This window comes from Diplotaxodon limnothrissa, linkage group LG16 (assembly GCF_057381915.1).
Source record: "Diplotaxodon limnothrissa isolate DT_005_m linkage group LG16, D_limnothrissa_male_GT1.1, whole genome shotgun sequence".
Classification (NCBI taxonomy): Eukaryota; Metazoa; Chordata; class Actinopteri; order Cichliformes; family Cichlidae; genus Diplotaxodon; species Diplotaxodon limnothrissa.
This window is the reverse complement of record NC_140611.1, coordinates 10848363-10872393: the sequence shown is the minus strand read 5'-3', so window position 1 is coordinate 10872393 and position 24031 is coordinate 10848363. Positions and strand designations below refer to the sequence as shown.

General features: G+C 40.1%; 1 protein-coding gene across 2 annotated transcripts in view; it reads left to right on the top strand.

The window, feature by feature from the left end:
• lrch1 (leucine-rich repeats and calponin homology (CH) domain containing 1) overlaps nucleotides 1-24031 on the top strand; it is a 97919-nt gene that overhangs the window by 64958 nt on the left and 8930 nt on the right. The window contains exons 8-18 of one of the 2 annotated variants that reach the window (XM_085374612.1): nucleotides 92-194; nucleotides 1847-1956; nucleotides 2620-2690; nucleotides 3024-3110; nucleotides 3359-3433; nucleotides 7479-7515; nucleotides 9962-10034; nucleotides 11484-11606; nucleotides 19756-19865; nucleotides 21233-21370; nucleotides 21517-21594. In XM_085374612.1, coding sequence (XP_085230738.1) covers nucleotides 92-194; nucleotides 1847-1956; nucleotides 2620-2690; nucleotides 3024-3110; nucleotides 3359-3433; nucleotides 7479-7515; nucleotides 9962-10034; nucleotides 11484-11606; nucleotides 19756-19865; nucleotides 21233-21370; nucleotides 21517-21594 — 1005 coding nt within the window. The remainder of the gene's footprint in view (nucleotides 1-91; nucleotides 195-1846; nucleotides 1957-2619; nucleotides 2691-3023; nucleotides 3111-3358; nucleotides 3434-7478; nucleotides 7516-9961; nucleotides 10035-11483; nucleotides 11607-19755; nucleotides 19866-21232; nucleotides 21371-21516; nucleotides 21595-24031) is intronic. The other variant, XM_085374613.1, reaches the window with a different exon arrangement.

Here is a 24031-nt window from a genome sequence, read left to right as displayed (position 1 = left end):
ACACTTTTAACACTCATCAGTTGTTGTGTTCTTGTGTTGAGGTTCTCACAGTTTTGTTTCAGCTCTGAAGCCGTTTCATTGCTTGTTTCAGCCGTCAGATGAAGACAGTCTGAGCCTTAATGTGCCAATGAGTCACATCACAGAGGAGGGAATCGGCAAAGACGACTCGAGTGAACACATCAGCTCTCTGACAGGTACACACACACACACACACACACACACACACACACACACACACACACACACACACACAGAGTGGCCAGCATGTGGCGATGGTAGACAAACTGTATTATGCTATCTATTGTCACCTGGTTAAACTCTCTGGACAGCCCGGATCCATGTGAATGAATAGTGTGTGCACGTGCGCTCTTATTACTCATGCTTTGGGAGCATAAACATCATCTGGACTTGACTCCGTTGAGAAAAAAGCATAACCAATTTGAGAATGCACATTGAGTGATTCAGTCAATGATTATGGAAAAGAGGAAAGAGTGAAGTAATCAACAGACTTGCACAATTATTTATCTGCTGCTGGATTTGTTCATGCAGCATGAAGCAGTGCTCAGCACCATCTACAAGTCAGGAGATCCCGTACGAGCCCTGCCATGCGATGTGGTTCAGCAGTGTACAAACTGAGGGTTTAGTAGTTTTGCTTTTCTAACCTGTCAGCTGTGTGTGTAAAAGTATCTGGGCTGTTGAACTCTATTAAAGAACAGCAGCAGCTCCCCAGACACAGTTTAAATAGACTTCAATCAGCCTTAATTAGGTTAGAGCTGATGGAGGGTCACATTTACTGAACTGAGATGAGTGAAAAGAGGTTATTTATATTTCTAAACAAATCCTTAATCCTGGCGTCACAAAGATGTTTTACATATTATATATTTGACAAATGTGTTGTTTTTAAAATAGCAGCAAGCTCCTGCTGTGGTTTTTATTATTTATCGCCAATTTTCTTGTGAAAAGTTTAGAAAATGAATGAAATTTAAACAAACACAAAAAATTAGGGAAAGAATTCTCAAAGGTTTTAAGAGCTGACTTAAGGGCTAACTCACGCACCTGACCTGCTTTCCTCCAATCGCTTCTCCTGCACATTCTGCCACTCGACATCTGTCTTGGCAACAGCTCCGGGCAGATATTTGGACAGTTCTTTTGAAATCCTTGTCTAAGTGCAAGGAGAGACAGCCATAACTTGAAGTAGTGGTTCAAAGGTTTGGCGGCTTTGTCCCCAAACAAGATTAAAGTAGCTTTCTTTTTCCTCAATTTATACTTCTGTAGTGCATGCACAGTTTCACTGCATCTCAATCCAATCATCTGCTCATCCCACCATAGGACTGAACACGTTCTGTGCCAGTTTATGTGACGGAGGTGTGCCTGCTGACACTCATAAATATGTTTCAGCTGTTGATTGGCTGTTTGAGGCTTGGTGCCAAATTTTTGTCATAATTTTTTTCAGGATTCTTCAGTTCTGCTTATTTCCTCCATTTAGTGTCTAGTTAGTTGTGACTGGTGAGCTGTGATCAGACTGTATTTGTATCTGTGTTTTATTTCTTGCACATTGATAATAACTTTGATGTTTTTAAAAAGTGAATCTGTTTGAATGAGTGTAAACACATAGACAAAAACTGTGCTGCGTTACGCATGACTGACTAAAATTGATGGAGCTGTGACGTTTACAAGTCCCTTTATAACTTTGGTTATGCAGGTAATTATAATCCTTCGTGGGTTCACTTTCATGGGAGTTGTGCTTTTGTGCCCATATTTTTCATATTCTATCAAACCTGTGGTGCAGAATTCTACAGCCTACACTTCAGCTTAAAACTGAGAGTTCATGTTTCCTTCATTTCAGCAGACCCAAACTCTGACTCGGTGCAGCTGATTGAGGAGAGCCCTACGGAAGCCCTGAGAGACCAGAACAGAGACTCTTCTCTCAGCACTCGCTTCATCAACTACATCAAGGCAAGAGCTCGTGTTGTGTTGCGTCTGCACACCTCTGAGTGCTTCAGTTAAAAATTGATGCAGTAAATGGTTCACTTCATGCATAATGCCTCCCTCTGATTGAGGTTATGTAAAACTATTATGTTCACTGGGTTACTTTATTCCAGCATTAGTTACGCTGCCTGTCGTTTTAGGCTCATGCGGTTTGTTTAAATGGAGCCTGCAGCATAAACTGTCACTTTATGTTAATCTCAATTAAAATTCCTTTTAGACTTAAAAGTTTTGCTTGAATTGTCATGAAGAGAGCCAGCTCTACTTAGTATTGGAGTTCATCCACCTTTTTTAGCTTATTCCAAGTTAAAAGTACAAACGGGTTTCACATCATCAAAACTCAGTTTTTACCTCTGCCGATGTTATTCTCCAGTTGCACATTGCTTCTAGTCATTGAATTGGCCGTGAACTCCTCTGTATACCAAAGTACTCTACAGTCAAATTGCAGAATAAAGACTTGCTGTTAGAAAAGAGTAAGAAACAAGAAAAGCATAAAGAATGGAAGGAATGGATGAAGAAAAAGGACTCTGTTTTCTAATTGTACGGAGGAGAAAGTGGTAACGTCTCTGAGCCGGACTGTGGATCATGTGATTTCTGCAGCTGTTGCTGATTTGCGTACGCTTGTCTTTGCAGGGTAGGACGGCAGCAGACTTCGACGAGCCCCTCAGGATAGAAGAAGACTCTCACTGGTCAACACAACAAACGTAAGTTCGTGAGCATAGTGTCGTTTCGATTTCCACTTTATGACTCACGTTTAGTTTCTCCTCATTTATTGGTAGATTATTGTATTGTATGTCATAATTAGATATTTTTCTTCTACTTTTATTAGCACAGGTTATTCAGTATCTTTTTGCAGCATCATTCAAAATCAGTAGTGATTTTTTTGTGTTTCTTTCTGTTGATTGATGACAATTTAGAATCTACAAGTATCCTCTGAGGGATTTTACCAGCTGTGATTTTATGATATGGCACCATCATCACCCGTGTAAATACACTGTACATATACATGACTCTCATTTCTATCTTTGTGGCTGCAGGTCAAAAGTCACAGGGGGCACAGAGCTCCACATCGACATGATCAACCAGCTAAAAGAGGCTGTGGAACTGCTGCAGGACCCCAGCAGGTGAAAAACACCAACAGCTGAGTGTTAGTTAGAGCTAAGTGACACCACAGTGAGTCTATAAGAGTATCCATAGTCTGTTTCCCTTTGCTGAGTAATAATTCATATCTGCAGCACTATGTTACCACTGCTGAACTTACTTAAACTATGAGAGAATTAAACTTGACTGAAGTCATGTTTTTGTTTTTAGTTTGTTTTTCTCATTTGCAAGCCAGCACTCTGTGGCATTACTATTGTGTTTTGTGCATCAGGGTGAACACAGAGGAAGATTTGTCTGGAGTCCAGCTCTATCCAGTGGAGATGGTCACAGTGGACGAGTCACTCAAGTAAGATTCCATGAATCTGCATTTAAGACTACTTGTATTATGACTGTGGAAAAGGTTTTGGCCTGATGGACTGAGGGGAGAAATGTTTTTGTGTTAAAAATCTCTTCTTTTTTTTTTAGCTCCGAAAGCATTCTACCTCTATTTAATTCAGTTCGGTTTTATTTATATAGCAGCAAATCACAACAACAGCTGCCTCTAGGTGCTTTATTTTATAAGGTGGAAATCCTACGACAATACAGAGAAAACAGAGAAAACGCCAAACAACAGATGACCCCCTATGAGAAAGGGCTTTGATATAAACAGGAAGCAAACCTCCGGCAGAACCAGGCTCAGGGAGGGGAGCCATTGGGTGAGGGGAGGGAGATGGGACCAAGACACACTGTGGAGGAGAGCAACACATTAATGATGAGTAATGATTGAGTGAAGAGTGGTGTATGAACACAACAAAAAATCCATCAGTGTGTCTTGTATGTCAGACTTGATTACTCTGTATCATCTTCTCTGTCAGCCCACAGTCAGTGACAGCTATCATTTTATTAACGTTCAATCGATAGCCTCAATTTGTGTAAGTAAATATTCTAGGCATGATCAGAAAGTCCTGGAAGTTGAACTGGGCTAATTAAACAGGACTATGGGCAGAAATCTGTGCCATCAGAAACTGAATTTGAATAAGTTAAATTTGAATTTGAATTGCTCCGATTGAATCTGAATTGTAACTTGAATAAATGCTTTTGAAAACTGAATTTGAATTAGTCTAATTTGAAATTGAATTTATGGTTTGAAAATGATCATCACTAAATTGAAATTGAATTTATATTTTGAAAATGAATTGATTTGCTTTGAAACTGCATTTTATCCTTTAAAAATTCAGCTCTCGAATAATTTCAGTTTCACTTCTCACCATTCAGTTTCAGTTCTACAATTCAATTTCAGTTCCAAAATTCAGTTTTTTGGAACTTACATCCGGTTCCGGTTCAAGCGCAGATTAATAGAACTACGTTTTACTAGCGGACCGAAAGTGTTACTGACAGGAATCTACAGCGTCTTTAGCTGAATTAAGACTTCAGAAGTCATTCGTCATGTCGAATGACCAGCGGATAAACTCTCAGGTTGGTAATAAATGTATTACATGTATAAGAACAAGCGTCATGTTAACAAAAGATAGCCGTAAGGTAACTGTTATGCTTATTGTAGCTGTTAGCTAAAAACGCTAATTTAGCGTAGTTTGCCCTGAATTCAGCTTTGACAACAAATATGATCGACTGTTTCTAGTAGAATTCCAAAGTTGTCATCTTGTACCCTCTCAGAGTGCCCCTCTGTATGCTTGCAGAGACCCCTACAGTAGGGAAACATGCAAAACGGTGTCCAAACCTTTGTGTTTTAGCTTTATTTATGTCTTACACAGCATCCCAACTCTTTAGCTAACTTAATAACTTTAGCTAAAGTGAATAGTTAGTCTAATTCATTAGTGCAGCATTACTGGATCACCTCTGTTTGAAGTGATATAATATGATGTACAACTATCACTGTGTTTAACTACCATAATAATTCTTAGGGTACTGAGTGCATGCTTAATTAGATATATTTTTTAAACATACTGCTCCATTACTATGTTTGACAGGCTGAAGTTGTCGGGTCACCTCCTAAATCGACCATCTTTTACAGGTGTTTTGTGCCAGAAATGGAGTGTCCACTGAAGACTGAAGATACTGAATCTCTACGCCTTGCCATTGATCCCTATTGTGCCTTCATCTAGACAAGAGACATTAACTTAACCACTCTCATATGCTCTGTACCTACACCACATTCCCTGACAGTCGTAGCTTGGCTCATCTGAGGGTGAAATTATAAGAATGTGTTATTTTGCAAAGTGCTCTCTAGTGTTCCTAAATAAAATATGGCATTGATGTAATTTCTTTTGAATTAATCCCTTCTTCTGAAATATAAGAACCTCTTCTGGTTTTAATGGCACTTTGGATTTCCTGACTTTCTGTTCCACTTCCAAACCCAAATAGATGCTGACAAGCTGACACAGTAACATGGAAGAGGGAAAGACGTTGGAAAGGACTACTACAAATAAACCTAATGCCTAACCATGAAAAGTGTAAAATAAGAACAACAATAATAATAATAATAAAGATAAAAGATGAAGTAACAAGTTTTTAGTTTATTCCAAATGATCATCCAGATGTCTGTGACATGTGATGACAAACACCATAATGGAAGGCCTTAGTCATCACATGCTTAAACTCATATTTTTGCATATGCTGAACAGGCAGTCAGACATGCTGTAACTGTGGGGTAGAAAACAGCATGAACACCATACGGCAGGGGTCTCAAACTCCAGTCCTCGAGGGCATGGAAAAGTTGCATGACTCCAGTCCACCCTTGAGGACTGGAGTTTGAGACCCCTGTCATATGGAATATGACAGGTGTGGTTGAACTGCATGAAGACTCTGAAGTTTGTCTTCTCTTCTGGCAGGACAGGAATGTGACCTTGTCCTGTGAGCCACAGTAAGGATGTACTTAGAGTAGAACTGGACTGTCACCGGCCTCAGGCTCTTCACCCTTTTCAAAGACAAAGCAGTCATTTAGATAAAATATTAGATATTGTTTACCTGTAAATGCACAAAGAGAATTTAGAAGTGTAATTATTGTCAAGAGTGAACAAGCACTGATAGTGTAATCTACAGCTGTGGCCAAACGTTTAGAGAATGAGAAGTGTTGTTTGCTTATTTACAAAGTTTGCTGTTTCAGTGATAGTTGTATATCATATTATATCACTTAAAACAGAGGTGATCCAGTAATGCTGCACTAATGAATTAGACTAACTATTCACTTTAGCTAAAGTTATTAAGTCAGCTAAAGAGTTGGGATGCTGTGTAAGACATAAATAAAGCTAAAACACAAAGGTTTGGACACTGTTTTGCATGTTTCCCTACTGTAGGGGTCTCTGCAAGCATACAGAGGGGCACTCTGAGAGGGTCCAAGATGACAACTTTGGAATTCTACTAGAAACAGTCGATCATATTTGTTTGTCAAAGCTGAATTCAGGGCAAACTACGCTAAATTAGCGTTTTTAGCTAACAGCTACAATAAGCATAACAGTTACCTTACGGCTATCTTTTGTTAACATGACGCTTGTTCTTATACATGTAATACATTTATTACCAACCTGAGAGTTTATCCGCTGGTCATTCGACATGACGAATGACTTCTGAAGTCTTAATTCAGCTAAAGACGCTGTAGATTCCCGTCAGTAACACTTTCGGTCCGCTAGTAAAACGTAGTTCTATTAATCTGCGCTTGAACCGGAACCGGATGTAAGTTCCAAAAAACTGAATTTTGGAACTGAAATTGAATTGTAGAACTGAAACTGAATGGTGAGAAGTGAAACTGAAATTATTCGAGAGCTGAATTTTTAAAGGATAAAATGCAGTTTCAAAGCAAATCAATTCATTTTCAAAATATAAATTCAATTTCAATTTAGTGATGATCATTTTCAAACCATAAATTCAATTTCAAATTAGACTAATTCAAATTCAGTTTTCAAAAGCATTTATTCAAGTTACAATTCAGATTCAATCTGAGCAATTCAAATTCAAATTTAACTTATTCAAATTCAGTTTCTGATGGCACAGATTTCTGCCCATACAGGACCAACTGTCTCACAATTTTGAGTTTGAATTGAATTCATTCATTTAAAAGGAACAGTGTATATTAGTGAACATATTAATCTTAAAATGGCAGAATTAGCAAAAAAGGCTACTTTTCATCTGTAGTCCTTTGCTGTAAATGGGCTGAAAAAATGGCTATTACAAAGAATTCATCATGCATCTTTGTAGAAGACAGTTCAATGCCATCTTGTTCCTAAGATGCTTCTAAACCTAAATTCTGAAAAACATCAAATAAATGACTTTTCTTGTATTTGGGCCAATATGGTCGTTCCTGAAGATAAATGTAGTTCTGATTCTGTACACTGTTTTATGTAGGGTCATGGTAAAGTAGATCACTTGCCCTTATTTTCCTTTTTTTTTCTCCTTAGCGGGCAGGACAGTGATGACGGCGCCACATCACCAAAGGTACAGTATGAGCTCGTTAGAGCTCTTTAGCTCTAACACACATACATGGCATACATGTTTCTTAGTTTCTGGAAGGACTTCCAGGTTGGTTCAAACTCCAGTTTGTTGGCCAGTAATTTATAATAAAATAGCAACATTCACTGTGTCTGAAGAGTTCTGCTAAAACTTGGATTTTGAGCTTTTTGTTGGATTTCTGGGTCAGCAGGTGGCAGTGATTTTTATTAATGAGAACTTTCAGGAAATGCCTGGTGGCTCTTCTCTTTGACAAAAGCACCAGAGGAAGTTTCAACAGATGAAAATGTTATTTTGGTATAAACATTTTAGAGGAAAGAATTGGTACTTGCAGCCAAATAACGTTCAAACTCTCCTTCATTTTTCCTTCATGATCCCTGAGCCATCCAAGCAGAACATGTAGGGTCATTTAGAGGGCTAAAGACCCCCTAATATACTGAAGGCATAATTATAGTATAATATGTGATATATATAGAGAGAGACTAGAAATGAAGAAACCTTTTTCTGGCCTTTTCTTATAGTATTTCAAGTCCTATCCACTACCACTAGGTGGTCCAGTTTGCAAAGACACCTCTCTTATCTAAAAAATGTATTAATGACTATCCTCAACTGGTGGAGCTCAGCAGGTGGAAAAGTGTTGTGCGTTCCTAGATAAGTAAAACCTGTAGGTATGCTAGTAACAGAAAATACTTACAGCTGAAACCTTTGATGCGTCCTGTAGCAGCACATGGATGAAGGTGGCTGTGAGTTCCAGAAGAAGAGACAGATGATTCTAGAAAAGGCCAGGTTTGAAGCCCAGCTTGCGTGCCGGGAGTATGAGTGGCATATGTCGATCAAGGTAAACGTAGCGCCAGACCTCTGGATATAGTCTCTGTCCTCCGAGTGAGCTGTCTACGGTCGTGCTTCGCAGTGATCCAACGGTCGTGTGTCTGTTTGCTGTGTTAGCTGCCGATCACACCTCTCTGAGCTTTTCACGTGTCGCATTTCATCCAGCAGCCTGATCCACATGTGCACAGAGAGGGAATGTGTTTCTCTGTTGCTACATGCGAGTCTCAATCTTTCACCAGTTACTCGCAGGCTTTCTTGGGAAATTACTAACTGGCTAAACTGAAGGTGGGTTTACTGAAAGCCTTTGTAGTGGACAGTAGAAAAACAAGTGGCTGGTGTTTTCTCTCTCCCATGTTAGTGTGCAACATTCATCTGCTGAAGTGGCTGTGTGACTTTGTTTTATAATTAACACTGTTTCAGGGTTATTTTTGTAATTTCATGAACTATATATTATGATGTTTACTATTTATTGGATTAACACCAAAACTTTGTTTTTTTATATTTCTGTACTACCTCTATTTATTTCTGGGTTAAAGCATCGGTTAAAACATCCAATGCTTAAAACAGTAATACCAGAATTTGTCTTTCTATTGCTTTTTTCCTTTTTCTTTCTATTATTGTAGGGTCTTTACCATAAAGTGCCTTGAGGCAGCCGTTGTTGTAATTTGACAATGGTTACAAATAAAAAAATAAAATTGAATTCAATTGAAAAATTGAATTCTGTTGTAAAACATTCCCTATTTCCTCAAATTAGATTAGGAATGATAGGTTTCTGTATGGAAGACACTGAATTGAATGTACCATTAAGTTTATGTTACATGGGGTGTTTTGGGCAAGGTCTGTTTACATTTGCAAAACTTATGGATGTTGTCTAAAATGTTATCCTGTTTTGTCACAATTAATTGTTCTTTGTTTTCTCCATTATGTTAACATTTTTTCTTGTGTTTAGCTAGCTAACTTAATGTGTACAATAGCAAACCTGTGACACTATGAGTGCAGTGGGTTTCTGCTTTGATGGTCATCACTCTTTGTACAGGCCTGTAAGCAGCACTGTATTTAGAACAAATGGAAATCAAAGAAGATATATATTGCAGTGTGTTCTGCATATATTTTAAACTGCTGTTGTTCACATAAGAAATGCAAATTCAGATCAGATGTTATTACCAGGTGAAAATATGGAAGACCGTAGGATTTTTTTTTTTTTAAATAAAAATAAAACAGTCTTTGGAAAAGAATATGTACCTCTTCAATTTTGTTGAATTACACACCTCTGGAGCGTTGGTGCTGACACTAAGCTAGTCTGCTGTATCTGTGTTTCTGCTCACCATGTGAGTTGAGTGATGGTTGAAGGTAGAGGAGGCAGGAACTGAGTGGAGTGTTGTTCTGAGTTCAATTTTAGGCCACTGAGCTCCTGTTAGTCTGCACAGGTTCATCACAGGAGTGAATGTGTTTCTGTGTACTTTATCTCTCTCTGTGGAGTCATTCATAAGTCTGTGTCATTGAAAACTGCACATGAAGCACAGGATCAAGAGTGTCCAGCATTTTTTCATTAAATTGACTAAAATAGGACTGACTTTAATTTTTGTTTCCATTTCTGTTGTTGTAGCGAAATGACAGATCTCCAGTGAGCGGACCTCCATCCTTCTCCAGCCCACCCTTTGGACTGAAACCTCGTTCGGGTGAGTCAGCTGAGATAGTGGACCAGGTTAACTGGAGTACCAGATGTACAGGTTAACAAATTGGGGTTTTTTTCTGGACAGAGTATACTTTCAGTTACCACACTGTGATAATTTAATGGCATTTACTATGCTGGTCGCTGAAAAAAAATGCACAGTCTGAGTGTAGGATGAACACCTGATTTTGACATGAGCTCTGTTGCTCTAGTCATACAGTTTGTAGCTTATGTAGTTTTAATTTAAGCTTAGCCTAGAGCTCAACATTCTAATTGATATAATCCATATTGGTTAAACAAGAGTGTAGGAAATTGTCTTTCTTTTACGTGGCTTTATATGGCTTTAAAAACCCTAAAAGCAAAACTTTCTACAGGTGGGTGAAAAAGCAAACGCACTTAATTATTTTTCTTCTAAGGCCCTAAAAGGGTGTCAGCTTTAATACACTGCTGGAAACGTCATCATAATAATGTTGGTCCAGGATAAACATTAAAACTGACATTGTTTGAGCGTTCAGCTAATGCTTTGAAAAACTCTTGCTCACAAACCAACATGTATACCTAAATTTGACTAACAGCAAACCTAATTTTGTAATATATTTATTATTTTGTAAAAATTAACAACTTGAAATGCTTACCATTTGTTCCAGAATCTTATACAGAGTTTTATACAAACTAAGGCATTTTTTCCCGAACATTGCAATGCTATGACATCATAACAGTGTGACTGGTCAGTTGATCCTGGACAAACAGTATTGAACAACACCAACACGGGCATATCAGATACACCGCTGGAAACCCTGAACTTAGTCATTAGCTTAAAGCGAAGCAGCAGCAGTCATGTTGTGGCAGCTTGTGGCCCCTGCTCATCAGCTTTATTTGCAGAATGATAGAAAGCTTCTGCCCATGCTTTATTATAGTTGGCAACCATCCAGCTTTTGTTTGCTGTTACCAGTGTGAAATGATGCTAACCGCTAATGAAGCTAACATGATGCTAACAGCATGTGAGAGTGATTTGTAATGTGAAATGCCACTAATCTTTATTTTGTTTTGTGCTGTTTTGTTTTGTGTCTTGTCATCTCATTCTGTTTCTTTGCTTCACCTTTTTTACCTTTTCTGATTTACTTGTTTGTTTGCTTTTTGCCTTTTTTTGTGGCACTTTCATTTCTCCTGCATGACCTTTGATGTTTAAAATCACATAAACACTCATTTAATCTGACCTGCCTGCATTTTTGAATCAATACCTGCTTCATTGATTCCTGAAAACTAATTCACACTTTCTCCTGGTGATTTTTGCTGTTTTTCGGGGTGTGTTTTTCGTGGAATGAACTTTGCCTTGCTGTACTTGGTTCACCTTGATGCTCACCCTACCACCACCACCTCCTCCAACTACCTTCCTTGCACTACACCACCTCCTGCGTCTCTGAACACTTCCCACTTCCCACCCGCCTGGTTGTAGCTCCACCCTCGCTGCCCTGCTCGCCCCCGCCTTCCTCTCTCGACCCCTCCCTCCTCCCACAGGCCTCGCCCCTCCATAGAGATACACCTCGTAGCCATGACGACGGAGGCAATCACAACCGGGGTAGGTCCCGCTTTATCTGCTAATTGGCCAGATGACACACATCTGGGCTGAGCTGTCTGCTGACAAACCCTGGGTAGGGACCGTTTTCTCTTCAAAGCCAGAAAAGCCTGTCATTACTGGTCTTTAACTTTAAAGGTGGTCTTTAAATGTGTTTTAAAAAACAAAAAACATTTTGAATTTAGTCTTTTGTCTGTTGTTTTTCTGTTCATTAGTCCACAACTTGTTTACCATCCTATGTCATATCATATCATTTTATTTAACACCAGCAGCACTCACAAAAAGTGAGCGTATCAGAATTGGTTTTCAGAGTCATTGCTAAGACAGCTGTCATCGCCCCCCCCGTCCTGAAAAGGATAAGCAAAGAGGATTGCTAATTAATTAATTAACTAATTAATTAAGGTTATATCATTGGGAATTACTGATCTATACCAGGTTTAATTTCAGAGTTCCAGGAACAGAGCCATTATAAATGAAAAACCAACCTGATTTGAATTTGGGCGATCTCCTCTTGCAGTCACCTCCAGTCCACGTAAAGGAACCATTTCCAGCACAGTTGCTCTTGTTCTGTCTCTCCATGGAAACCCCATTATGACTATATAACTGTCAACTCTGACTTCACCACAGCCTTCAAACTTTCACAGCCATGAGTGCACACATCAGCTTCTCTCCATCTGAACAGCGTTGCTATAGTTTTGTATTTTTCATTACCTTTTTCAATTTTAGGTTTTCTTTTAGTTTAGTTTTGTTAGGTTCAGTTTTAGTTGTAACAAGGCTTTATATCTGTCAGAATAAGCATTATTGATACACATGTGAAGGTCCTTTAGTCCCAGTCATGACATGCTAACCATTCACAGCCTGGTTGTGCTGACAAAAAAGACTAAAACTAAAGGGAATTCCAGGATATTTTTGTATTTTTCTGTACTGTTTTTCTTTTCCAAGCTCTGCTTTTTACATTTTTATTTTTATTTCAAACCAAAATGTTTTCCCCACTGAGCTTTTAGTGCAATAATATAAGGGTGACCGTTTTAGCACACTGGAGGCTATTGAGGAGGCGCATCGCAGGTTGCAGAGAGATATTGAAAAACAGCGGCTGTGCTGTGGAAGCCATCCAGGCATGAAGACAATGGTGTTGAATGAGAGATCGGGTATGGTTTTTTATTTTTGATGAAGGAAATCTCGGAACAGATTGTTCTCAATCTAGCTGTGATCCTCGATAATGCTCTGAGTCTTACGTTGTCCTTCGTGGCAGGGAGGCGCTTGCCAGTGACGTTCTCTGCTGCCTCCACCACTCTCTGTAGCTGTTGGCATAGCAACTCTCACTGTGGAACTGTGTACCCCCCTTAATGTTGCTTCCTGTAGTTCTCACTTCTCAGTCCAGTGTACCAGCTCAAATTTTGGGGAAAAAAGTCTCAGCTATTTGGCAACTAACTGACAATATATTTATTAGTTTTAAACAAGTTTTTGATTTGTTCTTTCTCAAATATTTGTGTGGTCTGATAAATTTGTTGAGCACAGTACCTCAAAAAAAGAATTTGCCTATTGTACCTGCAGAAATATGTCACAAATAATTTTTATAATCTTTTAGAGTTAGCCTGAGTGGCGATTGTGAAAGAAAAAAGGAGTAAAGGAGCTGTGGCTTCCTTCAGTTTTCCTCCTCAGTTAAAGAAAAAGCAGTAATGTCTGATGATGTGGTGTTGGGCTGTCAGCAGGCATCTGAACATGCAGACATTTAAACTGCAAACACTGAGATTTAAGGTGAAGCTGAGTTTTTTATAAATTTCATTTATTTTTTAATCTTGACGACAGCATTTTGGACAACCTTTTGACACAGAGGGTCTGAGTTTGTGTTCACCTGTGGTTTTAAGAAACTTTATTGTCATCTCATCAAGCTGCGACTCACTGGCTCCTCTCGTTGGTGCGAATGGGGACAGCAGCTTCCTTTCCTTTGAAATTCTGTCACAGCTTTCTCTTAATTTCTCTCGTCCACTGCCACTGTGTGTTTCTTTGCCTCAGACCACATGTTAGGGTGTTTCAGATTAGATGCTCTGCATGCACGCGCGCGTGCATACGTTTGTGTGTCGAAACAGCAGACTGTGATCAAAGACGAGCTTCACCGCACTCTGCTTTCATCTCCAGCTGTTCCCGTGTGTGTGTGGTGGCTGTGGACCAGCAGGCACACGTGGTAGAAGTTAGAGCTGATGCCATGATTTGTGCGTGCGACTGCAGCTGGCTTGTGTAGAAGATCTAGAAGGTCTGAAATTTACATTTCTAAGAAAATAGCTATTGTAACAAACCAAGTGTTTTGTTGCTTCTATATAAGTGAGTGTGTTCTAATGACTGAGAATCATCAAATGCAGCTTGCTGATTCAAAGGAAAACCCCAGTGCCTTACAAACTGGGGTCTAGTAGTCTGACACCTTTGCCCCACAGTGCAGGAACCACATGTGATCCACAGGTGGCTAACCTGGGGGGAAATTTGCCCACATGGGAGAAATGTGAGATTACGCAATGTGCACAACCGCGCAGTTCACTCACAGGTACCCACTGTTTGCCTGAACATGCGTGTTTGCTGGACTGAGTTTGATCTGGCAGTGTTCTAAAGAGCTTCTTGTCAGTCATACATAGCTTCCCCAGTCCTCAAGTGCTTTCATAAATGCTGAATGAGGTTGATTTTTGTGGAGGAAAGTCCATGATGGTCAGGGCAGACTTTTTGGCCATGGAAGTGATTGGAACGCCTAAATTCAGTGGTTTGAATGGGTGAGTGTAAGTTCTTGCACTGTAGTGTATAATATAGTGTATCTTGGCAAAGCTGTCTGCTCTGCTGCATATGCACTGAGCTGGGCACACTGAGTAAACCTGTTACTGGTGGACCTTACATCTTACTGAAGTTGTCCTTCTTGCACTTGAGCAAAATGAAAAAAATGTTATTATTAGGGTTTTTTTTTAATGCGTTAATACAAAGAATCCCAGCATTTGTTTTCACTTCTGTTCTCATACTTCACTCCAGAAGGAACAGTTCTGTTTTGTGTCGGCTTTGTCGTGACACTGCCTGCATGTGTTGTGAGTTGAAATGTCTTAAGTATAACCATCACATGGCTTGCAGCATCAGAGACCGTATTAGGAAAGTCTGATACACACACACATACAATTGGAGATGTATGCGTCTGTGCATGTATGAAGTATCAATGAGTCTGGGTTTCGTGTGCGTCTATTTTCGGTTCCTATATTTTAAGCGTCAGATAATGGTCCCTAAAGGGGTATCCTACTTCCACTGGAATAGAGTCCAAGATAGTAGATGGATCACAGCCGTGTCATATTTTATTTATCTTCATCAGCACCAGTTTCAACTGTAGACCACAAAGTGTGGACATGTTTTGCCTGGTTGTGACTTTAGGACAGGGTTCACACTTGGATTAACAGTCAAGTTTGGCTGGGTCATTTAGCTGTAATGTTTAAGGTTGGGTTAAAGGGGATGTGAAAATGCAGTGTGTCGAGGAAGGTGCTCACAGAGCTAGAAGTTATTTTTGTGCGGCCCAGAAGAGAGCTGCAATTTAGTCGTTTGGTCCATAAAAGGCTTTGATATATCGCGGCGACTCTTAGCTGTGAGCTGTTCACACACTCGCTGTAATAACTCTTGAATGTTCACAAATCTGTTACTAACCCTCAGAGACTCTTTAAACTTCACTTTCTCACCACTTTCAGTTTTTAAGTCTGACTCATTTTCATTTCACTCTTGTAACATTTTACATGTGTTTCCCTTTTGTGCCCTCGCTATATAAAAAACTTTTCAAGTGTACTGATGCTGAACTTAAAAGTACAGTGATTCGGTCTGTTGATGCTAACTTTCACACTGTAAGCTATCTGACTCGCGTCTTTGAGCTGCTGCGCTCTCAGTGTTTGCTGTTGTAAGGAGAGCATCATTAGTTATCTATCAGTGGCTTCCTGAAACTCTTTTTGAAGCACAACATTTCTACACGAGCCCCTTATGTGTAAGCGTGATAAGATGGTGACTAATGGTCCGTAATGGGTTCAGGCCTCAGGGAGAATGACATCATGCTCCCATCGTCAGTGCGCCTGACCTCATTAGTGACCAATCATCACCTTGTGTGAGTGACTTCAAGTGCAGATGCATGCACAGACTGCGTGTGATCAGTCTTTGAATACTTGTCTTTTTAAACATGTAACTACCATCATTTTTAAAAACTATGTGCCGGTTTTAAAAATGGTTATGTAAACCATCAGAATCCATAAAAAATAATCAAAGGACATTTGGATTACTTGATGGAATTTACTGCAGGTTACACTAAAACATGTTTTGTTGCAAATGTTTATTTTTTCTTCCTCTTTATACATATGAAAATGACTTCTGATCTCATTTACACTGACTGAGGCAAAATGGAAAAGTGTTGTATGGTCAGACAAATCAAAAGTGGAACTAAAGAGGAGAGGAACCATCCAACTTGTTATCAGCAGTCAGTTCACAGGTGTGCATCTCTGATGGTACGATAGCAGCAGAAATGTATATACAGGTTTTAGAGCAAAGTCCTTCATATTTCAGCAAGACAATGCTAAACTGCAAGTATTACAGCAGCGTGGCTTCATAGTGGAGAATCTTTCACCAGTTACAATCTTTCCACACATTCTGAAACGTAAAATACAACAAAGAAGCTGTTTAGCAGCTACAATCCTGTATCAGTCAGTCCAGCAGCTGCTCTCCTCAGTTCCCCAAATTTTATGGACTGTTGCTAAAATCCGATGTTACTACATATATGATGTGAATTGAGATGCTGCAGTGCGGTAAACCCAACTTTTTTGAGACCTGTTGCTGCCATCATATTCAAATTGAGCTATTATATTTTTTCTGTGTTATGCTATAAATAAAAGGATTTATGAGATTTGCATGTATTTGCATTGTTTTAATTTACATTTTGTACAGCGTCCCATCTTCTTTGGAATCGGGTTTATGTAATCAAAGGCCAGGAGCGTTTAATCAATTGTAATCAAAAAGGCAATCAGCCAGTCTTTGATAGTATACTAACCTGATTGGATACCCTTCAGATGTGAGCAGTTACTGTGTAACAGCCTGTTATATCAGCTCCTGCTGTTTTTTTAACGATTCAATCATCCAAAGTCAATATTCATTGCTTTTTGTGTTTATCCTTGGAAAATGTGGTTACCTTTGCTTTTCAAGTCTTGTCTTGTCAAGCCTGCATGTGTCTTTTTCATCTCATTTCACTCTCATTATTGGCGAATTGGCCTCAGTTCTACTGCCCAAGCCGAGGCCTGTAGTCCTGGAGGAGACGGCAGGGTTAAAAGATGGAGCTAAAGTGAGAGCTAAGAGGAGGAAATATAAACTCTGTTCCGCCACAGTCATGGAGAATTTGGGGTCCTTGGGCAATAACATGGGCGTGCTTTGGTGAGCTGACGTTTCCACTGTACACTTTCACACTAGCTTCAGCCTGAACCAACACACTGTTTGGATCCCTCTGTCAGCTGATTCAGAGAGCATCCAGATGACTTAAGGTGAATGATTATGGATAATAAATGGATCTCGACCACCTCTGTACCACTTAATGACAAGCAGCGGAGCCGTGGACATTATGAAAGATGGCTGCAGCCACCATGATGAAAGATGTTCCACACTTATTCTTCTTTGATTAATATTATTTATTTATTGCTTTTATTGTAAACACAGCCTGGGATGCTCTGTCAGTATTGCTGCAGTTTGTAGTCCAAATTCTGCTTAGATTGTGATAGTGTTTAATTTTTTATGTTACCAGTTACAAATCAGGAGGGTATTTGGAGGAAAACGCCAACAAGCAGGACTTTGAAAGCCCCCCCATGAAAAAAAAACCTTCAGAGAAGAGGCACAGAAACAAGATGCTACAGGCTCAGAATGTCCAGATGGCAGAGAGACAGAGAGATATTTAGAGAGAAGAAGAGGAAGATGATGAAGAGGAGGGAGTGTTGAGCAGCTTGTAGCATGACGTGACCCAGAATATAAACCGAGTGAGAGAAAACCGTTTGCCCTTCACCATATTCCCCTTCCTCTTCGTCTCAAACGGAGAGCTCAGGCCAACCAAATGATTTTTCACACTAAGACGGTATTCCATTATCCTTTAGTGGACCCCAGCTCCTCCACCTGCTGTTTCCCCAGAGGAACTAGGCTCCAAGGTCCAAGTAGATTATTTTACCAACTCAAAAAAAACGTCAACTTGATCAGTGGGTTTAGTCAAAGAGCTTCATTCAGTTCCAGAGGAATGTCAGTGTTGACAGTGCAGAGTTGAAATGTGGGTAAAACTGTTGAAAACATTCACACCCTGAAGCCCTCTCATCTTCTCCTCCTCAAAACATGAGATGACTCCCACTGAAAAGCCTGGAGCTCCCTTCTGTGGTCGCTCAGTGGAACTGCACATTCACAGGCAGTGTTCAGCTTCATTCAGCTGTAAGAGGCTGATGTATGCGTGTGGAAAATAGGACAGTGAAGAGGTGAATGATTCAGAGTTTAGCGGTGTGCCTTTCATGTGTGTGGGTGTGTAGGAAGAGACCAAGTGTGTTTCACACTCTGTCCTCCTACACACGCTAAATAAAAGTGCATCTCGTCATCTGCATTTCTAATCCGAGCTTCTCTTCACTTTCTGCTCCAATTGTTGATATTATTTAAATTGAAGCTGGAACAGTCCAATCCCAGCAGCTGTTTTGATCTTTAATTTATGCTTTTAGTTGTTTTTTTTTCAGGCAAAAGTAAAGCGACTCTGCAAATATTTACATATTTATTTTAATCTCCTCAAAAGAACGAAAGAGCCGCCATCTGTCTGCTATTTTTGAGGGTAAACTAAAGATCTGGTATGTGGGAATACATATATATGTATATGTGTGTGTATGTGTGTGTGTGTGTGTGTGTGTGTGTGTGTGTGTGTGTGTGTGTGTGTATATATATACATACATACATATACATATACATATGTGTATATTGTTACATTTACTCTCCAGCAGAGAAGCTGGAGAGTAAATGTAACAAGGGTGGGGTGTTGATGGTGATTTGCTTTTTTGCTGAGAGGCAGCAGGACAGTAAGCAGACAAGAAACTTTAGAAGGACTGGTATCTGGGGCAGCAGCTGGCTGAGTCTGACTGAAGGGAACACATCCACCTGCCAGGCCCTCGAACACTCACTAATTAACACGTCTCTCATCTGTTTCATGTGTTTTTTGAGACACAAAAAGACAGTCGACTGTCTCCCTGCTTGAGCCTCAGCTCAGTAGGCCTGGTAACTATTGTCTGATTAATAGATCAGCACATTAAAAATCTGAGTGCCTGGAAGGTTTTTGACTCTTTTCCAGGCCTTGAAAGACCACAGCACATGAGAGACACAGAGGACTTAACGTTTAATAATCCATCTGTCTGGGCTTTTTTTCCCTCTACAAGCTGTTTATTGGAGCCCTAATTCCTCCTCACATGACGGCTCCTGTGACAGAGCGGCAGCGAGCAGCATGCTGAGCTCTGACTGCACGAGTGCATGTGAATGCTGTGCTTGTGTAAACTTTCCACAGAACAGTTTTTTTTTCCTCTCACGTCAGTTTGTGTCACACACTCATTCTGGGATGTTTGTCTGCATCAGGCTGCACAGTGGATGAACTGAAGTGCAGCACCACGGCCCAGTATTTAAAAAATGAACATTACTTTTAACTTTGACTCATGCAAAGCTACTGTAGTAGTCCTAGGATACAAATATGGAGGTTTTTTTCTGTCCCCTTTCCCAGGTTTTGACAGACGTTCTTTTCTCCGTCGGTGCTCCAAAGTCTTTGTGGATTTTGATCCTGCTGTGTGATTTAGTTAAAAGGAGTCTAAATTTGTGTTTTAAAGACCTGCTACTGCATTTTTAGTTTCAGTAGAATATTTAATATCTTGCAGTCTATCAGCTGCTTGAGAAGGTCTTTGCTCATTGTTTAAATGCACTGCTGGTATTTATTGTGGCATATGATTATTAGATTTCCCGCCTCCAGTGGCAGCTTTTCAGTCTCTGCTCATCACGGCAAATCTCTCCTTCCTCAGACGTCTGCTGTCCTTGTTTTATCTCTAACTGGTACTAACTGTGTACTCCTGCAGATGCTTAATGTGTTATGTTCCATTTTCTTTTGTTGTTGCTGCAGTGTTCCTGCGGAGCCACAAGAGCCTGGAGTCTGTGGATCCTCAGTTCACCATGAGAAGAAAGATGGAGCAGCTGCGGGAGGAACTGGAGCTCATGGAGCAGCTGAGAGATGTGAGACAAGCTAATGTTCTTTTATTTTTTTATATTATTTGAGTGGGGGGTGGGGTGTTATAGATCTGATATGAGCTTATGTCAAACATATCCAGCCTGCATGACTGAGGTTAAGCAGGTTTTCACCCTGGCCAGACTAAATATCTGTCTCCATAAAAGCCTTCATTGTATCTTAACTGCAGATTTGGATCATAAACCCGGAGCTCCTCTTCTGATTTAAAATAAGTCTGACGCTCTGCATGGAACCACAGGGTTTTGTTTGTTGTTTTGTTTTCTTAGCTCAGCATTTTATCAGCTCAGTGAAATCTCACTGAATGAAAATTGCAAAGATGTAAGAATATATGTTATATAATAATAATAATGATGATGGTAATAATATACAATTATATCTTTATATTTATGACAAGTGCATCAAATGACCTGGACGTTTTCTTTAGACATATATTTGTTTCTGTAAGCCACAGGTCTCAAACATAAAATCAGACCGGAAAACACACTGAATAAATGCATTGAATGGCTTTGGAAAATTATGAAGAAGGGCATGAACTTTGGACTTTTAACTGTATCTTTAGTTTTACAACTTTTGCTACTGGTAAAGACCTCCCACATAGCCATTTATACTACACCAAAAGTAATAAAATGATAGATAAGCAATTAAATAACACAAAAGTTCCTGTTTTCTTACTACCCACTGTAGGTATGTGACAGATGGACAGTGTGCTACCAGAACTTTCTCTGTAAAAGAGTCGTGCTTACAGGTTTCTTTCATGCACTGCAGCAGTATGTCTTTGTGTAGAAAAACTGAAACATGCTACTGAAATTGGGCTTGTTTTTGGCACTTTTAGTTTGGCCTCTTGGGATCAGAAAGGGCTGTATGTGGCCTGCATGTAAGTCAAATGTATGTTGGAATGTGATGTAACCAACAGACTTAAGGATGGTTGTAACTAGTTAACCTTTAAACTAAAGAAAACTTTAAAGCCTGCCAGCTGTCAGGGAAGTCCTGTTCTGTTTCTTTATGGTTCGTTTTTTTTTTTTTCATGTGAAGGAACCCAGAGCTAAACTAATCTCCCACTTTGCTTTGTGTTTTGCCACACTGAATGTGATGCGTTCAGGTTTACTGTGACTCAGAGTTGTGCTATTTGGAGCGCAAAAGAAAACACTCAAACATTCAGTAACTGCATCTTTGAGCTTGACCCCATCAAAGCTACGGTTTTCGGGCAAATTCAGATTTTCAGTCATCTAAGTGAGTTTATGGAGGTTTGTTTTGGACAATATCATCAGGATGTCTGATTCTGTTTTCTCTCACTGTATGATACTGCGATCCAGTCCTTTTTACTCACACAAAGCTGCTTGCATTGTTTGCTCAGAGCATCGAGAGCAGACTGAAGGTCGTCCTTCCTGAAGACCTTGGTTCGTCTCTGATGGACGGCGTCGTGCTCTGCCATCTGGCCAATCACATTCGCCCACGCTCTGTCGCCAGCATCCACGTCCCCTCACCTGCAGTGGTACGTCTCACTGACAGTTGCAACCTTTGACCCTTCGCATAATCACTGGATGAGCGTTCAGTTTCCCAATATCCCCTTTAAAGTGTAAAAAATACAAAGTTGTGTTTCTAAGTGTAGCTCAGTAAGTTGTTATATTTGTCTTCCAGCCCAAACTCAGCATGGCCAAGTGTCGGAGGAATGTGGAGAACTTTCTGGATGCCTGTAGAAAAATAGGCGTACCAGAGGTAAGAAGTGCATCTTTGTACATTAATAACACCTTTACTAGAAGCCATGGCCTGTCTGAACTGGGGGCGGATTTCAAGTTGAATGACTTCCAAAACCTACTTAAAGTCTAATCAGTTATTACACACCCAGAGTCTGAGTCTGTCTGACGCTGCAGTTATCAGGTAATACCATGATGGCTACTGTGCAGCCCCACTGCTGCTGAAGGACATTTTCTAAGCCTGTGCTGGGATTTAAACCAGCAACCTCCAACCTGAAAACGCCCCCAGTTCTTCAGAGAAACTCCCAACTGAGTCCATTTCAGCCTGATTCAATGGGTTGTTGGCTTGTTGTTGACACAATAAGTCAAAAGAAGTGTCCTGCAAAAATCAGATCTCTTCAGCATTAGGGCTATGATTTTACTTTAATGACACTGTAGCATTGGCACCTTCCATTTCCTTGTAATTTATATCAGAAAGTGAGGTGAAAACTACAATTAAAGATTTTTGCCAGACACTAAATTATAAACCAGACATGGAAGGAAAGCTGATGGTTCTGTGTGTCTAAAAGCAACTTTTTGCAATGTCATCCTTGAGCAGTTAGAACTGATAACACAATTGCATTATTTTTTTACCTTTATGCCACTGAACAATAAGTAGAGCAGTCTGACACAGGTTGAACCCAAATCTTACAAAAACTTGAAAACCACTCAGCTTTTTCCCACGGCTGGTTAAATATCCTTTCTGCCTCCTTTTTGTTCTTTTTGTCTTTTTTGGCTGTCTAATGGGGTCGTTTAACTTCAACAATGCTGACTCATCACCGCTGTCATCGCTGCCTGCAGCTTACAGCTTCCTCCATCATGACAGAAGTCAAAGTGGCAGCTCCAGTCTGGTGCAGAGCATGCTGGGCTGATTGTGTTTACTCCTTGTGCGTGAACACACTTGTAGAAGTTCAGATTTGACTTTCCACCTCTGCACTGATTTAAGGAGTGTTGTCCAGACTGAGAACATATGATGTTTCATGCAGGTTTTTGTTCATAGACCCTGTGTGGTGGATTCTGAAAATAAAAAATAATAATAACACAGATTTAAAGTGAAAGTTCAGCAGTGTGCACAGTGATGAGCTAGATGTTAAATGCACACTTGATGGTACTTTTTATAAAAAATAAAATCGCTTGAAACGCCTTAAAAGGAATTGAAGCCCTTTTCAAAATAAACTTAAACTATAGTGAGAATGTGAAGAGACAAACACTATGAAGTGTGTCTGTGTGTCGTGTTACAGAGATGTCTGCCGAGTCCATATCAGCCTGGAGTAGGTTCCAGATACACTCTTGTGTAATATCTCTTTGAAACACAAGATGGTGCTCAGACCCTTTAGTGCAGGGGTGGGCAACTCCAGGCCTCGAGGGCAGGTTTTAGATTTCACCCTGGGTCAACACACCTCGATTAAATGATTAGTTCATTACTAGGCCTCTGGAGAACTACAAGACATGTTGAGGAGGTAATTTAGCCATTTGAATCAGCTGTGTTGGATCAAGGACACATCTAAAAGCTGCAGGACACTGGCCCTCGAAGCCTGGAGTTGCCCACCCCTGCTTTAGTGGTATTGGCTCAATACCCCCTTGAGACATTCCAACATTTTTCAGGTTAGCCTTCAGCCTCGGGCAACAGTTTTTTTTCTAGTGACCAGATCGAAACTAGGTCACTAGAGAGAACTGTGTATTCCCTGACTGGTTTAGAAGTGGCTGCAGGCTGACATCAACTGCAAACAGGGTGCTCTGAAACCCTTGTGATTGCTTTGTCTGCTGGTGGATGGCTGCAGTTGCCTTTAGATTGATGGAAGACACCAACCTGTCTGCCTTTTAGTCTTCAAATTCGAACCCAAAAACATTTGCCTTCAAAGTAAGAGTTGTGCCTTACCTCTGCAGCAGATGCATTTCAAAAGGAGCAGCTTTTATGTTACACTCTAGCAACCACTTGCCAACTTGTTGAAGAATACACATTCTTGTCTAGCAACCAGTGGATACCAGGGGGAATCACTAACTGGCCTTTTAGAATGAGGACTTAGGAACTGATTTCATGGCAACTGCCAGCAAACACATTTTTCCCTAGCAACTGAAAGCTGGGCAGATGGTCACTGACTGCTCTCTAGGTCTGTGACTGAGGTCTTAGTAACATGAAGTTACTAAGGTCAAATACCAAGATGGCATAAAAGTCAACTTTCAAGACTGCAACCTGTGGATAGCTACCCCAAAACCTTTTGTTAAAGTGCTGCCACCTTATGGTGAATGACTAACTTAAAGCCAGTAGCTGGTTAGCTTATGATAGCATAAAGACTGTACACAGATGACCTTTTTTTTCTGAGGAAAAACATCAGTTTGTCATTTTGGCAGCTGTTTCGTATGCATTTTGGGTCTCCATAGGAAACATATTTTTGTGCTTTCATTTTTTATTCAAATTA